The following is a 15,993-nucleotide window of genomic DNA, read 5'->3' on the forward strand; positions in this document are numbered from 1 at the left end:
ATGTTCTGAGTCTTAGGTTTAAATCACACACTTACTTTCAATAGAGAGGATCATCTCCAATATGGTTCAGCAGAAAAGGATAGTGCATAATCCAAAGTTCAGTACACAACAGAGCGAAATATTATGAACTGATTTTAACTTTCTAAACTTCAATAATTTAATTGCTAATTGCCTTCACGAGGCCTAATCATTAATCAACCACTAATTATAGAATGACACCCAAGATTAGTGATGACAGTATAGATGTTTAATTATGCATGAAATCAATCGGTTAGACTATAATCTTACTTGCACTTAAAGTTAAATACTTTTTGATAAAACTTAAAGTTAAAATACTTATAAAAGTAAGTTCATGTAAAAACCTTTGTAGTTCTGTAGACACGCAACTGGAGCTTCCCCAAACCTACCCGTCTACCGACCCAATAAGCTTAGTCCGGCCCATTGTATATCCGTTTTAACTACGATTACACCCCGGTGTGAGTCCATTATTTATGGCCCTAACCACGTGTTGCTTGTTCTTTTTGAGGAAACACTTTGGATTCATGTTGCAAACCTATCAAATTCAAAGTCCTTCGCATTAGAAAGTTGCAAAATTATTGCCAAACACAATCTTAAGTTTTTCAAAGAGATCTCACATTTTGCGAAAATAATAGAGTACAAGATAAATTTTTCTAGGAAATAGATTGGTTGCTAATTAAAGATCAAGGTGTGGACCAGAGTGGAGATGGTCTAGTCATGATTTGACAAAGTCAAAATTTTTTAAAGCAAAAATTAATCGACTTCAGAATGCATTTGCTAGTAGTATTGCTTATTTTTGGAAATCAGAAGAACAAATTTACTACTGGATATTGAGGCCGTTTGGCCAAGCTTAAAAAAAATGATTCCATGCTTAAAGTAAAGAAGTGGAGTAGAAGTGAGAAGTAAATAAGTTAATAAAGTGTTTGGAAAGGAAGCAGAAGCTGTGAGAGAGAAGCTAGCATTCTTAGCTTCCTAAAAGTGCTTCTACTTCTTTACACAAACGGGTCAAAAAAAGCAGAAGCCAGAAGCAGAAATTGCTTCCGGTTCCCAAACAGCCCCATTATCTCCCAAATTTTCAGATCTTCGGAAATAGGCAAATTAATGAAAAAACCACATATTTTTTTGTCAGACATTTTTAATTATTTACTCGGCTGTCAAAATTAAGACATGATTCTTCTGGAATTACCAAAACACTCGCTAAGTTACTATGAGTTCGTAAATCGCGAAAACTCCATGCATCTCAAATCACATAAGCAAGTTAATTATGTACACACTTGCTAAAAAAAAGTTAATTATGTACACATAATTTAAGATGTATTAATTGTCTAGTTTTAAAATTTAGTTTGTTTTAATTTTTCTTTTTTAAAAAAAGTTTATATTTAAGTTTTTATCCATAAAAACTAAAATTTGAAAATATATTATATATTTATATGGTTAGTAATGTGTCTAAATTTGATAAATTCGATTAATTTGAAACAGAAAGTGTTACCATGACAAAACAAAAGGAAAAGAAACAGAGAGTGCCATGTAAATCAAAGGAAAATTTTATACTGATGATTGACACATGCCAAACAAATTTGAAATAATTGCAATATTGCATTGGACTTTCTCACAATGGGCGGCAAGTTTTAGGTCGCCTACCACTTTACTTTATATTACACAGTCACTGTTTGCAGGAGTATCTTATAAGCAAAGCTTCTGTTACGTTCTGTTTACTATGTGAAAACAATGTCTTATTATTTTTATTACTCTACAAATAATTTACGACATTCGTAAATTATAATTAATAAGAAATTAGTACATCAAATCTCAACTACAATCTATGTTATTTGAAGAATTCAAACTGACACAGTTCTTTGGGTCGCAAGAACAACTCTGGGCGATGACGAAGACCCTAATGTATTATTATGGTATAAAATCACTAGAATGGGAAAATTATTACAAGTATCTGTCATCAGTGCTCTGCTAAAAATATCAGAACTTTTACATTTCTATTATTTTAATCCTCATATCTTTTGAGAAACTTTAATCCTCATGTCTTAATGTTTCTAAACTTTTCTCTCTCAAAAAAAAAGTTCTAGACTCGATCATGAAGGGATGATAATAATATTTTTATAATTTCTAAATAATAAAATATAAATGAGTGCTCTAAGTTACACATATATTCTGAGACTCGTATAAAAAGTATAATTTTATAATATTTTTTTCTCTGAAACAAAAGACGTTTAAATTTTCACAGAAAAAGTTAAAAAAAATGTTTTGAAATTATAAATAAATTTATATTTTATATATACATTAAAATGTGTTTAAAATAATGTATTAAAATCTGGGAAAAAAATGAAAGAATCGGAAAGATTTTAAGTTTACGTTTTTAATTTACAAACACTATGAATAAGCGTGGGAAAATAAGTGATGGCCAACATTCACATCATATATCACTCTATAAGTAGTTTCGTATTTATGGATCAGCTAATCTTGCAATAGATAGGGGATAAATGAGAAGGGGACAAATGGACGATGATCACTTTTTTTAGATGCTGTATTCTATAAAAATGTATTATAGTAGTAAGAAATGTTAAATACTCTTTCTGGACCACTAGATATATATTAAAAAATATATTTTTTTCGCATATTTTAAATTTTTATAAAATATAATTTTATATATTATATTAATTATTTTCTCTTCTAAACAAAATTTAATATATAAACTTCAAAATAAAAAATCTAAAACATGTCATGAAAATATATTTTATAAAATTTTAAAATAATAGTAAGCGGGCTTCGCACGTGACCCTGTAGCACACTCACTCATGTCTAAGAATAAATATCTCTGCTGAGTCATGAAGAACTCTATATTTTATCTTTTTATGTCAATCTCTTCGTCGGCCACGTGTCCGAGACTAAATCTTCCCATTATATGCGGCCACCCGATTTCAATTGCTATATTGTATTGAACTCTTCAAAATAATCAAAACCTCTCGGCTCTGATACATCAAATTTTGGAATTGTGATCATAAAGTGGTTTCTATGCGATTTTCATTGGCCAATCAAGCTGGTTAGAAGTCCCTGGAAGCTTTAAAAAAACAGGATATTTGTTTGAACAAGTAAATATTTATATATATAGAGCGAAGACTAGTTTTATTTTACCGAAAATTAAGCAAAATTGATTCCGAATCAAATTTGAAAGCAGTTCAAACAACTTGTTTATTAAATAAATTTATAAGAAGTTTATTAATTCAGGTGAAAATAGTTGTTTAGCTTTTAGTCCCGTTTATGGAAACTTGCTCAAGTTTTGTGAACATAAATATACTATTTTGGAAAATCACTATTTTGAAGCAATTATATTTTACCTGTATAATCCTTTCCTAACAAACATGAATACACCTAAATTACTTGTCTAGAGTGACTGAGTGAGAAACAAATCAACTAATTAAACTAATGGCTCTCTTATAATATTTTATTAATTCCATTTTACATAAATTGGTGATTAGAATTTTATCAATATAAAAAAGTTGGTAACAAAAAAGCAAGTATTGAACTTAAAAAAAAGGAAATAATTATGTGGTTGGATAAAGATCCTATATATACACGAAGAATAGGCATTAGTATCGCTCTTCATTCCAACAAACTACTACTAGTAGTAATTTGACTAATTTCACATTCATCCCCCTTTCGGCCTTTCCCATATCTCTCGCCTCTCTTCACTTCTCACTACACTCCACTTAGCTCACTCTTTCTCTCTACTCAGTTATATCATCTCTCTCCTCTCTCTCTCTCCAATGCGACTATGAGCACGAACAATTGTACACAAGCATCTTCTACCACCTACACACAACACAAAACTCAAACCACCGTGTTTCGACAATCACCCTCAAGTAATAACAAGACGACTCCTAGAGTTGTGCGTATATCTGTCACGGATCCCGATGCTACAGACTCCTCCAGTGACGATGAAACCCCGGCCTCTGATCATAGGAGAGTCAAGAAGTATATAAACGAGGTGATCATCAAGGATTCGTCGAATTCGCGCCGGAAAAAACTCGCCGGAAAATCGAGAAAAGCGGCGCCGGCGACTAAGGTGAAGCTGAGCGCGGGGAAGAAGTTCCGCGGAGTGCGTCAACGACCGTGGGGAAAATGGGCGGCGGAGATTCGAGATCCTTTCCGACGTGCACGTGTTTGGTTAGGTACATTTGATACGGCGGAAGAGGCTGCTAGGGTTTATGACCACGCGGCTGTTCGCTTGCGTGGACCTAACGCGCTCACCAACTTCCCGCCGGGGACGTTCTCCGGCTATGAATCCGGCGTGGAGTCGAATAATACGAATGTAACTAATGCGGTATGCTCGCCGAAATCAGTGCTAAAGTTTGTCACGGTCTCCAATGAAGATGCTAGTAATGATGATGCTCGGTCAACGCACAGTACAGTAACTAACGCCGTTAAAGTAGAAGAATGTTTTACTCATATTCTGGAACTCAATGATAGTACGAGTGATCTATTCTCGGAGAGCCTGTCCGAGTTTGATCAGTGTTCGGGTCTGGGTATGTTTGACCCGACGGGTCTACCCGGGTGTATTTTCGAAGGTGGCTGTCTGGATATGCTTGTTGGTTTGGATAATGATTTCGGGTTCGGGTCATCGAACTGGCTGGATGGTGATTACTTTCAAGATTTTGGTGATGTTTTCGGGTCGGATCCTCTTGTGGTTCTTTGAGAAGTGTGAAGTCTTTTTTTTTTTTTTTCTAAATAAATGTTTCTCTAGTTAAGCAATTTTGATCCGAGAGTTCGTATTCGAAATTAGATTGAGGCTTTTCTTGTTTGTATTTCAAGTCATTTTCATGTCCATATGTTTCAGTATTTCTTTAATTTTAATGTTCAAGTGCTTCTATATCTTTTGTGAGTTCAGTTATTTTAGCTTACACTGTAGTCAAAAATTTAAATATTCACGCATTCGAGAAAATCTTTACGAAGATGTATTTGATTTGGGGGTTCACGTTTCATCCGTGAAGAATTAATATTGACTGAATGCAATGTATGCAAGTTCATGCTTCCCAAATGAGGCATTTCTTGGCAAAACATTAGTTGCATACTAGTAATGGTTATGGCTGTTATGACCCACAGCCATAACTCCTATGTGAAGATCAGGGGAATGTGAAGATCTTATAGCGGTACATGAATCCAGATCTTCGGCTAACAAACTCGATTTGTTCATCTCGCCCTCTTGATGCTTATTCATGTCTTACTTGCTTTCGGATGTCTCATTAAATGAGCTTCGAACTTGAACAGTAACTTTCGATTGCCGCTTACTTGAGTTCAATTTGGGTAAGTGTGGTCTTTGTTATGTTCCAAAAACAAGCAGCAGTATTGAAGAATACTCAGGACCAAGAAAGAATCTTGATGGAGAAGGTATGCACTGGATATGTAAGGAATCATGGCAGTTAAAGGGCTCAAGTTGCCACAACTTTGTTTTTATGACAAAGCTAGCTAGCTGTTTCTTTAATAATTTGTGATATTGTATTACTATCAGAGTGGTCCTCAGTATGGGCTCATATTCACAGGTGACCCCTATATTGAGACAAATATTTGGGGGCTCCAATAATCCAATTCAGGTCTGCACCAGTAGTTACATCAACACTAACAACTGATTATCAGTTCGCTTGGTTAAACCTTCCCTTTGCCATTTATAATGACTACCCACTGTTTTTTTCCCCTGAGCAGCTTATCCCTAACTTTTCTGATGCACACAAGGATGGTTACAATCTCATCCAACGTAAAATTGACTCATTCTAGCATAAATTCAATCCGCTAAATATATGCTACTAACATTGGACAGGCCTGGACGCATAGTGGCACACGGGTCTTCATTGACAGTCGGTGTACTTTCTCTTGGGCACAGTTAAGATGGTGTGAATAGCCCACATTAAATTTACAGGCTATGTGCTTTTGGGATTTACAGTAGATCCGTATAATGTATGGTCTATTTCCAATTTATAGGCTGTGCTTCCGTGTGGCCGTGAAATTGAAGTAGTTATAAATAGAAGGGTCATTTCCCATTTCTAAACAACCGACAAAGTACGGAAGGAACAGAATCTGGAGATAGATCTGAGTGGATTGAATATCAACACATAGAAGGGCCGGTCTATTTCATTAGATTTGCATTTAACTATCATCACTGCTATGCAATGAAGACTATAAATATATACTCCCTATGTCCCTCTCATTTGTTTACAGTTACTATTTTGGGATGTCCCTCTCATTTCTTTACATTACCATAAATAGTAAGTTTTTCTCATCATTACACCCACTATCTTCCCCCACTATCTCATATTTAACAATAAAAACTACTATTACACCCACTACTTTCCTCCACTATCTCAAATCTATTATTAAATATTGATAGGTCCCACCACTTTACCCACTTTTCATCTAACTTTACTCATTTTTCATACATTGTATTGGTCTCCGTGTCCTCCTCCAATGTAAACAATTGAGGGGGACGGAGGGAGTACTCGCTTACTCACACCTCGCTAGCTATAAGTACTCATGTCCGTCAGCTTTTATTACAATAAAATCTTGATAAATAAATATATCTGATATTCTGGTGTTAAAATACATAATCACTTCGTCCCATTAGGTAGTTTACATTCACTATTTGTAAGGATTTTGAGACTCTTCTAAAATATAGTTCAATAACATTTTTTTAATTTATTTTTTTTTTAAATAAAAATTTAAACATTAAACTTTTATTCAAGAATTTTTTTAAAAAACATATATTATGAAACTATAGTTTATGAGAACCTTAAAATGCGTGCCTGTTTGTGTCAATCAAATATTTCTTTTGTTTCAAAAATAATTAATAAACTCAGCCAACCATTGTAAAACATTTTTTAACCACATGTTTGTTGTCTAATAATACAGTGAATAATATCATGGAAACCAAATAAACTCATTGGCTATGGATTGACGTCAATTCATATGCATGTGAAGATTCATACCTCGTCCGATCGACATTCCCATTCACTTTGTCTTCTGCATTTAGATCAGCAAAAGGAAAGAGATTTGAGGTAGTCTTTCTTGCATGTTATGTCCGTTTGCTTTTCATTTTCATTAATAGTTTCACAAAATGTTCTTGATCAGTGTGGTTATGTTTCCGCAATTGAATAATCTGTGGAAATAATCCCAAAAAAATTTCATTATAAACAACATGTTTTCGTAAGTGCACAAAATTTTTGCACCTGTAATCATATTATGATCATTATCTTTCTTTTTCGGATTATTATTGCTTGCAAAATATGTAAGACTAGCGCGCATTTTCTACAGGTCTTGGTTGTATTCTGCGCAGAGGAAGTCTGATACTGGGCCGTATATTTGAAGCACAGTATCGTAAAATCTGGATCAGAGATGACGAAGCATAGGTGGAAAGACTTAAAGAAGTCTTTGTGGATATATATTAATCCTGAGAAGAAAGAAGAGCTGAGAACAGCACAAAAAGGTAAATTTATCACTACAAGCCACAAAATTAGCAGAGCCTTTTATTTTGAAGGCACTGCATTGTGCTTATATGCTCAATTCAGCCATCTGTCAGAACTGAAAGCAAATCATTGATAATTTTAGGATACTGAGTTTGAAATCTTCGGTTTTTTTTTTTGCAGAAAATGAAGAAAAAAGAGGAAAGATATTGAAGCTTATCAAGACTGTAAACCAAGGGAACAAAGAAGCCATTTCAAAGAAGAAGTCAGAACTTACTAAACTCGTCGATGAATTCCAGCAAAGATACCAGTTTCTCTATGCCCTCTATGATAACCTCGCTAGTGAGATTGGTAGAGTTGTAGACAAAAGAGATGAGGAGTCTTCTGAGAGTTCAGATTCGGAACCATTTTATACCCCACATGCATCCAGTGTTAGGAGTAGTCCAATGATACGACGCTTTCATGTCACTAAACTGAAACATGATATAAGTCAAGAATCCGAGGAAGCATACCTAAAGGACAAACTGACTTCAACAAGTGAAGTCGTGAAGGAAGCTATAGATGGTACACCAGAACATGAGAAAATCATAAGGAGTCCAGAAGCCAAGGATGAATTAAGCTTGTTGAAGGAGGATTTGGTCAAGAGTGAGGAGAAAATAAAGTCTCTGACCAATGAATACGATGATTACAAGAAGGAAACAACAGCTCAGATAAAGGAATTAGAAGGACAAGTTTTTATGTTGAAACTCGAGGTGGATACTCTGGAAGCTGAGAAAACAAAAGTTGAGAAGCAGCTGAAGCAACTACAAGACAATAATCCACAGCTACAAAATCATAGAGTTGAAATTGAGACGCATTCAGTAGCTGAAACTGAAAAGTCTGTGGCACATGGAATCGAACTGCAATCTGAAGTGAATATTTCAGGTTCTCAGACAATTGTATCAGAAAGGTCACAAAGCACAGTGGAAGGTTTAGAAGTACTGATGGAAGATAAGGGTTCAAGTATGCAAGTAAAGGACCCATCAGAAGCTCATAAACGCGTGTTTGAAGAGCAGATAAGAATGATGATTAATGACACTAATCAATCGAGAGAAACAACAGAGAGGTTTCATGAAAAACTTGTTGAACTTGAGAAAAGATCAAGAGAGAGGGAGAATGAACTTTTATCACAGCTAAAGACATCAGAGACTAGAGGGAATTTATTGTCTGAGGAGAATGTATCTTTAACATCACAGCTTAGCTCTCTCCAGCAAGAATTGGAATCTTTACAGGCGGAGAAATGTGAATTGTGTTTGCAAATTGATAAAGCACATGAAGAATCAAAGAATGTGAGCACACTGAAGAATCAGAACTCCAGGCTAACAGAAGAAGTCGAAGATCAGCAGAAAACACTCATCGAAAGACAGGTCATTATTGACAAGTACAATGAAGAGCATAAACACCATGAGGTAAAGAATGTAAATATCAATCCATACGTCCAACTAGTTGAGAGAAAGATTGAAGAAGCTGCAGAAGGTTTACGAAAACAGTTAGAAGATAATCTTCGCATCCTCAGCAGGAGGGTCCGCGTTGCTGAACAATTACATGTTGAGAACAAAGACTTTTGTCAGGAGACAAAAGAAAAATATGAAGAAAATAAAAAAGAGCTCGAACATTTTCTAAATATGCTCGAGGACTTTTCACTCTCAGCAAACCAAATGCTCATTGCATTAGACACGGTGGTATCGAGATTTGAGGAATGCAATGCCAATTTTATGAACAGAATTTCCCAAGTTTCTTGCGCGCTGATCTTTGCAAAGGACTGGATGAAGAGGAAAAACGAGACGATAACACACATGAAGGAGGATCTGGACACCGTATTAAAACAGAGAGATGACAAAGAATCCGAAATTTTGGGATTGAGAGAAAAGGCTAGGAAGCTGGAAAACAAAGTGAGAAAAGTAGAGAAGCTAGTGAAACACAAGGAAGAGGAAATGCTGAGCCTTGGAGAGGAAAAAAGAGAGGCGATTCGACAGTTATGTGTTTGGATGGATTATCATAGGAGTCGCTGTGATCATCTCAGGAAAATGCTTCATTGTAATAAAACTCACAGAGCCCGCTAGATCATTTTCTTACAGTATGATTTTGGAGCAAGTGCTGCAAATGCTGCATAAACTTGAAAGATCTGCTGGCATAGTGTTGGAGCTTTACCAATCGATCTTTTTCTTTTTTGTCAAAAAGCATTTCTGAACTTTTGAGGATCATACCATGCAAATTATGTCACTTGGTGTAAAAAATTTGTTTACATTTGGATTGGATAAGAGAATATATAGTAAAATATAATGAAAAAGTGAGAAAAATGTGGACAATGATATCCATTAATATATAAGATAAGTATGGGAAAGAAAGGAGTGAGATGATTGATTTCTATATTAAATTTCTATATTATATTTGATAAATTTTAAAATATAAGAATTGGATAACACATCTTAAAGTATAAAGAAATGGTTGATTCAAAGAGTATATATTTAATTATATGTTATTACATTACAAAAAACATTTCATAACTAATAATTAAATATTATTAATTATTCCAAAAAAATTTCTACAAATTTAAATCCTTGAAGATTGAATTTTGTAAAATCATTTTTCTATTCGATATCTCGGACATCATATATTTTACAATTAAAAGTGAAAAATAAATTATTATAGAAAAGTATTCAAGTATAAATATTTGAAGCTAATTGAACATAAGGAGTTTTACCTTTTTCCAAAATGGCAGCAGAACCACCTGTGTTCTAATTATACTTTTATATTAGCTAAATAAATGGGCGCATAGAAAATACCAAAACAGTGCAAATACGACTAAGTTTATTACATTACATGATACACACTTTTAGTTTCTTATTACACACCAGCATACAACTTTTGTGAGAACTCAGTTGCAAATGCAAGTCACATTTGAAGCTGCCATCATAGCGAACCCAAAATTTGATAGCAGTTTCTTTTATTTAGTAGGATACGGGATGTCTAGTTTGTCATGACAAGAAGCAACACCGTTGCAATTTTGTGATCAATTGCAGTAACTGGACATTCATTCAAACCATCTGCAACACTTTTATGGATCCAGTGGAATTAGCAGCAACCATCAGCTCAGATTGCTTTCGTGAACAAACAGCTGAAACAAAATGTCCGTCTTCATCATCACCGAACTTGTGAGAAGTGATCGGCATCGAAAAGGATCTATGATATGCAAACACCTGTAAAAAAAAGTAGGATTAAAATGGCGCTAATTTCCTGACATTCGGTGCGATTATCAAAAGTATAATTACTCGCTAATTAAGCAATTTTTGGTTGATTATATACCATACAGGGCCATAATTATAAACAACTAGCCTATCTCAGTTTAAACATTCTCTACTAAACAAGCGAGTTTTTGTTTACACATTCTCTATCGTCAATGATCAATCCAACCAAGAAAGGGAGAGAACTAAACAAGTTGGCTTTTCACTTACACGGCGAATCAACACACCACAATACAGAGATCAAAGTGATAGATATCTACATTTAAGTTATTTTCTTCTAACACACAAGCAAAAAATTACAATGGAGTTCGCAAAACTAAACATGTATATCAGTGAAAAGATTACTATCAGAAGATAGATAATACACACCTCATTTGTTTCTGAACCACACATGATGTAACCATCATCAGTAACAGATAAACCTACAAAGATCTGATGCAGACACAATCAAGTTAATTAAAAACAGTTGACGAAAAAAGAAGCAGTATGACACTTGCTTTTAATTAAAAAGGAAGAGATCAAAAGTAGGATTACAAACCTTTTTATTAGTATGTCCAGCAAGGGTTGAAATGCAACTTCCGCGCTTGTTGAGGTCCCAAATTTTTAGTGTGCTGTCGGTGGATGCAGAAATGGCGGTTTCTGAATCTAAAAATTTGATATAGCTAACAGGATTGGCATGGCCGACTAACATACACCATGGTTTTTTAGTATTCCGAAGATCCATGCAGTATGTATGGGAGTTTGAAGCACCAAAGGCAAGCAAATTGCTGGATTTTGAATGGAACTGAACGCAGCAGACAGGTGAAATAATCCTGATTGACATTGCACTACTCTTCTGAAAAAAGAAACGAACCGAATGGAATTACTACATGTTATTAATATAAAAAATTTCCAAGTGTCAATATTTGTTTTTAAAAAATATTGGATGAAAATGGATAGAGAGCATACCTGATTGGTATCCCAGAGTTTCACAGAGCAATCATCACCCCCGCTAGCTAATTTCGTCGGAGAAACCTGTGAAAAGTCTACAGACCAAGCCCTTTTACTGTGTTCAGTGTATCGGCTAACTTCTTTACCAGTCTCTGTATCCCATAACTGAAATGTGTATCAAAGTTATACTTATATTACACATTGGAACAAGCAATAGTATGTTAATGGGAGAAGTAATATTACAAAGAACTAAAAAGTACAATGAAAGCAGACCTTCACTGCTCCATCATAATCACTCGAGGCTAGACAGTTGCTGATATTGTTATTCCAACAGGTACAGCTGAGCTTGGAGTTGTTTGACATCTGCATAACTGGATACTGGCCATCACCAGTATTATCGAGGACCGCATGAAAGTTATGTATCTTTATTTTCTTTGACACCCCAGCAACAGCAAAGTAGTCCTCATTCGGGTCAAAACTTAAGGAACTTATGATATTCAAGTTATAAAGATTTTCAGTACTCAGTGTGGCACATACTTTAAATTTAGTGTAGCGAGCATACTTGCCCAAACCATTATAAAAGGCCCCAAGGTCATCAGTTGATTTCTTCATTTCTCCGTCATTCTTTGCCTGGTATGAAGTTTCTTGACTACACATTTCCTTAAAATCACATCTTATCGGCTCAGTACTAGAACTACCAACATTAGATCTCATGGAAAAGTAGGTTTTTTCAAGCTGATCAAGATTCTTCACCAACATCTCTTCGTGGCTGACCTGGGGGGATTTGTTACAATTCACTCCTGAACTTGACTCACGAGGAACTTCTTCTCTTGCATGGACTAAATCTTCAGGTGAGAATGACATTCTTCTCCGCCTTTTATTAACCTCCTCGATATCATTCTCCAATAACGTAATTTCTTTAATTAACTTTGAGGAACGATCATGCTTATGTTGCTGTAGAGAATTGAGAAAATGCAATAACAACTCTGATTGATCAATATCATCATGGTTAAAGGATGATGATGAGTTGCTCAAGTCTTCAATATCTTTAATAACATCAGATTCTACAATTTCTCTGTCAGAGATGAGCAATTACTTATTACTATAAACAGATGCACTTAATGTAATATTTAAAACAGAATAAGGAAAAGAAACCTAATGGTACATTATTGAGTACGCGACTCAAAGATTAACCGATGATTTCGGACTACCATATAAAGTTAAGAATTTATATTTTTACTACATTTGGATGAATTTGATTTCTAATATTGATTTCATTACAGGAGTGAGACTCTTTACATCTGGGACATTCTTTAGTTAGAGGATTTACAGATTCATACAACACATTTTGTTAAATATCTCAGAGCTGTATTGATCATATAGACCTTGTCACCTTGCACAAGTACCTGCCTCCAACAAATTCTTAATACTGTATTAGATTTACCTTATTGATGGGCGAAAAGAAGGTTCAGGATGAAGCAGCCAAAAACATAATCTAGCTTCCTCAGGATTTTCTGCCAAGAAATCTGGAGGAAGAATCCTATTACGTAGATTGAACATTGCAACGCCACGACCTCTTTCAGAATCAAAGGCGGAAAGCAACTACAAAGTTCAAAAGATTAAATAAGAAGAAGAAACCAAGATTATTCAAATCACATGACCAAAAATAGTTTACTTATCTTCAAAAACCTACTAATTAAGTGCTCCTATAAGTCCTTGCAAATCGACAAATAAAAATAGACCACTTAACAATGTCATTGTGACATATTCAGTATTTGTACACAGTATATATCTGCTACAGTGGGTAAAAAGCCTTTTCCTACACCCTTGAGGTTTTAGAGCTCAGGCTGGAGGGAGACTCGGGAGAGCAAAGTTATGCCCCAAAGATGGGCATGATCTTGGTAAAAAGCCTTTTCCCACGAGGTGAGGATACAGTTTTGGAACATATATAGTTGAATTTTTACTTCTCGTAGAAGATATCCAACGACTTACTCTATATTCAGTACACGCAAGTAATAATAGCTAATAAGCAAATTAATTCTACAAAAAAATGCTCAACATAGTCTACCTCAACAAGAAGAATCCCGAGACTGTAAATATTTGATGGCAGTATACACGGCCTTTTATTGAATTCCTCTGGACTGGCATACCATTTCGCTTCTTCTGATTTATTGTTTGCAGATCCTAACACTAATTTGGAAGAATCAGACATTTGCACGGTACTTATATCACTCTCAGTCACATGTACTGGTTTTGGGTTAGAGATATTACACATTGCATTCCACTGTGCACCACCAGATCTTACATCATTTTCATTAGCAGCTGCAACACCTGATCTGTTTGGAGACTGAGGCTCACTTATGACTAACTTGGGATTCTCTCCAAGTTTATTTCTTTTGGCTTCTGGATTACTACTGGACTCCATTGGCCTCTTCTCATTTTGATAATTTGGCTTGTCGTGAGCACCTTGATCGCTAATATTTTCAATTTGAACAGTAGATCCAATGTATGTAACCTCATTTGATTGCAGCAATTTAAAGTAGGAGGGACATAAGTTGAGCAGAACAATTCCCTTAGAGTGCACATCACTTACTGCATCCACAATCTGCTTAAATATATGCAGGCTCTTTACTTTGTTCCTATTATTCTCCCCAAACTTAAGCCATAGTCTAAGGCTGACACCATCATGAGGCAACATCAGAGCATTACTATCCAAATTATTTTGGTAAGTACTTGCATCTTCTGTCAAATCAACTCCTCTACTTGAGTTCAAGGGTGCACTTGTGTCTACCTTGTTGGGACTGCTAGCCTCCGGATAAGACTGACCTAGGAACTCACCGCAAGGTGCAGTCCCTCTACATAAAGTTCCTTTATCTTTCAGCGTATCTTTTACAAAATACTGTGTATTCCCAGACTTAGTGAGCATTTTTGTTCGCGTGCAACTTGAAGATAGTACTAAAGCATTGGTTGATGCGAGTAGACTTCCAGTTTCTTCAACTTCATTGCAATTGTTTTTAGGAGAATTTCCATCCACAAGCTCTGATTTAGTTGCACATACAACATCCTTCCTCAAATCAGATGTTTCTCCGCTGTTGAATCTGCCAGCTACATCTCCATCAGAAGTTCCATCTACGGATCCTTGCTTATCTGGAGACATCCTATCAAGCCCTGATTTGCTTGAGCAGCCAACATCGTCTCGATCCCTAGTGTAAGAAACTCTATCTGACACTTGACCTGATAAGGGCTCATTCCACCTACTTTGTGCACTTTGTAAGTTATCAGTACCAAACTTACTCGGTACAGCTAAGTTTTCACTGCTACAATTTTTTGGTGTAAACTCTTCACAGGTGACTTTGCTATGGTGACAAGAGCTAGACTCTGCCTGTTCAGATGCATTCATACTTTCCAGGTGTTTAGCTTCTAATGTACCTGCAGAAACACCCAGTGAGTTCTTGCAACTTATCATTACAAAATCATATTCAAAGCCATGTATGAACGCTCTAATCCCATTTAAAACTCTAAAAATCCATCTCAAGGCCCTGGACATAACAATAGAGCCATGGAGTTGGGTGTAAAATACACACTTTAACAACTTCAAAGCTTTCTTATTGTAGAATACCAGCTCTAAACAGCTCAAAGATACAAATATGACAACCACTTTATAAATAGGTGCAAGAAATGTTATAAACCATTGATTAACAAGTAAAAACTTGAACTGTACAGATAATGAAAGATAAACAAACTGAGTAAATGAAAGATTATGACAAGATTAATACAAAAATGATGAACTATTAGACTCTTACCTTGTTTAGTCATTGGAGTCGGTGCACAAATGGCTGAGAAGATGATACCACCTTAATAAACACTTAGACTAAACACTCTGAGTTCTTAACTAATCTCTTGAAATCTAGTCTAGTGAGTTTTGTGAGGGTTTTATAGAAGAACACCTTGTCAATTCAGACATAGAAGAGAGAGGACAGAGAGCAACATAAAGATACCAGTGAGATATACATATATGTATGAAATATATAGGAGTATGGGACTCCAGCTGCAATTTTCTTTAACCCTAGTTCTTCTTTTCTTTTTTCTTTTTCTTTTTCTTTTTCCTTTTTTAGCTAGATCAGATTATTTTATATTTATGGTGTAATTTCCGGATTCACGAGGCTGGTATGAGTTGGGAAGGGTGCACAGATTAGAATTGTGTTATAATTATATTCAGTTTATTTGCTTTAGAAATATTCAGTTTTTAGTTTTCAGAGATCTTTATTTTTATTATATAATTGATAACATGAGAAACT

At 35.1% G+C, this 15,993-nt stretch overlaps 4 protein-coding genes across 4 annotated transcripts; 2 read left to right on the forward strand and 2 right to left on the reverse strand.

Moving 5' to 3' along the window:
- Window positions 1-3,623: 3,623 nt before the first annotated feature.
- LOC108207981 (ethylene-responsive transcription factor CRF1-like) lies at window positions 3,624-4,902 on the forward strand. The gene has a single exon (XM_017378446.2). The coding sequence runs from the start codon at window positions 3,806-3,808 to the stop codon at window positions 4,724-4,726; it is 921 nt and encodes a 306-aa protein (XP_017233935.1). The 5' UTR covers window positions 3,624-3,805; the 3' UTR covers window positions 4,727-4,902.
- Window positions 4,903-7,413: 2,511 nt separating this feature from the next.
- Window positions 7,414-9,583, forward strand: LOC108207632 (COP1-interactive protein 1-like). The gene is made up of 2 exons (XM_017378068.1): window positions 7,414-7,504; window positions 7,665-9,583. Exons 1-2 carry the CDS (start codon window positions 7,414-7,416, stop codon window positions 9,581-9,583), a joined length of 2,010 nt encoding a protein of 669 aa, XP_017233557.1.
- Window positions 9,584-10,392: 809 nt separating this feature from the next.
- Window positions 10,393-13,255, reverse strand: LOC108208404 (protein SPA1-RELATED 2). Its single transcript, XM_017378937.2, has 6 exons — window positions 13,140-13,255; window positions 11,969-12,770; window positions 11,714-11,860; window positions 11,304-11,600; window positions 11,135-11,197; window positions 10,393-10,720 (listed from the first exon to the last, which is right to left on the reverse strand). Exons 1-6 carry the CDS (start codon window positions 13,253-13,255, stop codon window positions 10,559-10,561), a joined length of 1,587 nt encoding a protein of 528 aa, XP_017234426.2. The 3' UTR covers window positions 10,393-10,558.
- A 439-nt stretch (window positions 13,256-13,694) lies between these two features.
- LOC135150544 (protein SPA1-RELATED 2-like) lies at window positions 13,695-15,242 on the reverse strand. The gene has a single exon (XM_064086906.1). The coding sequence runs from the start codon at window positions 15,240-15,242 to the stop codon at window positions 13,695-13,697; it is 1,548 nt and encodes a 515-aa protein (XP_063942976.1).
- Between the last annotated feature and the right edge of the window lie 751 nt (window positions 15,243-15,993).

The sequence above is a fragment of the Daucus carota genome, chromosome 2 (genome assembly GCF_001625215.2).
Source record: "Daucus carota subsp. sativus chromosome 2, DH1 v3.0, whole genome shotgun sequence".
In the NCBI taxonomy this organism is placed as follows: Eukaryota; Viridiplantae; Streptophyta; class Magnoliopsida; order Apiales; family Apiaceae; genus Daucus; species Daucus carota.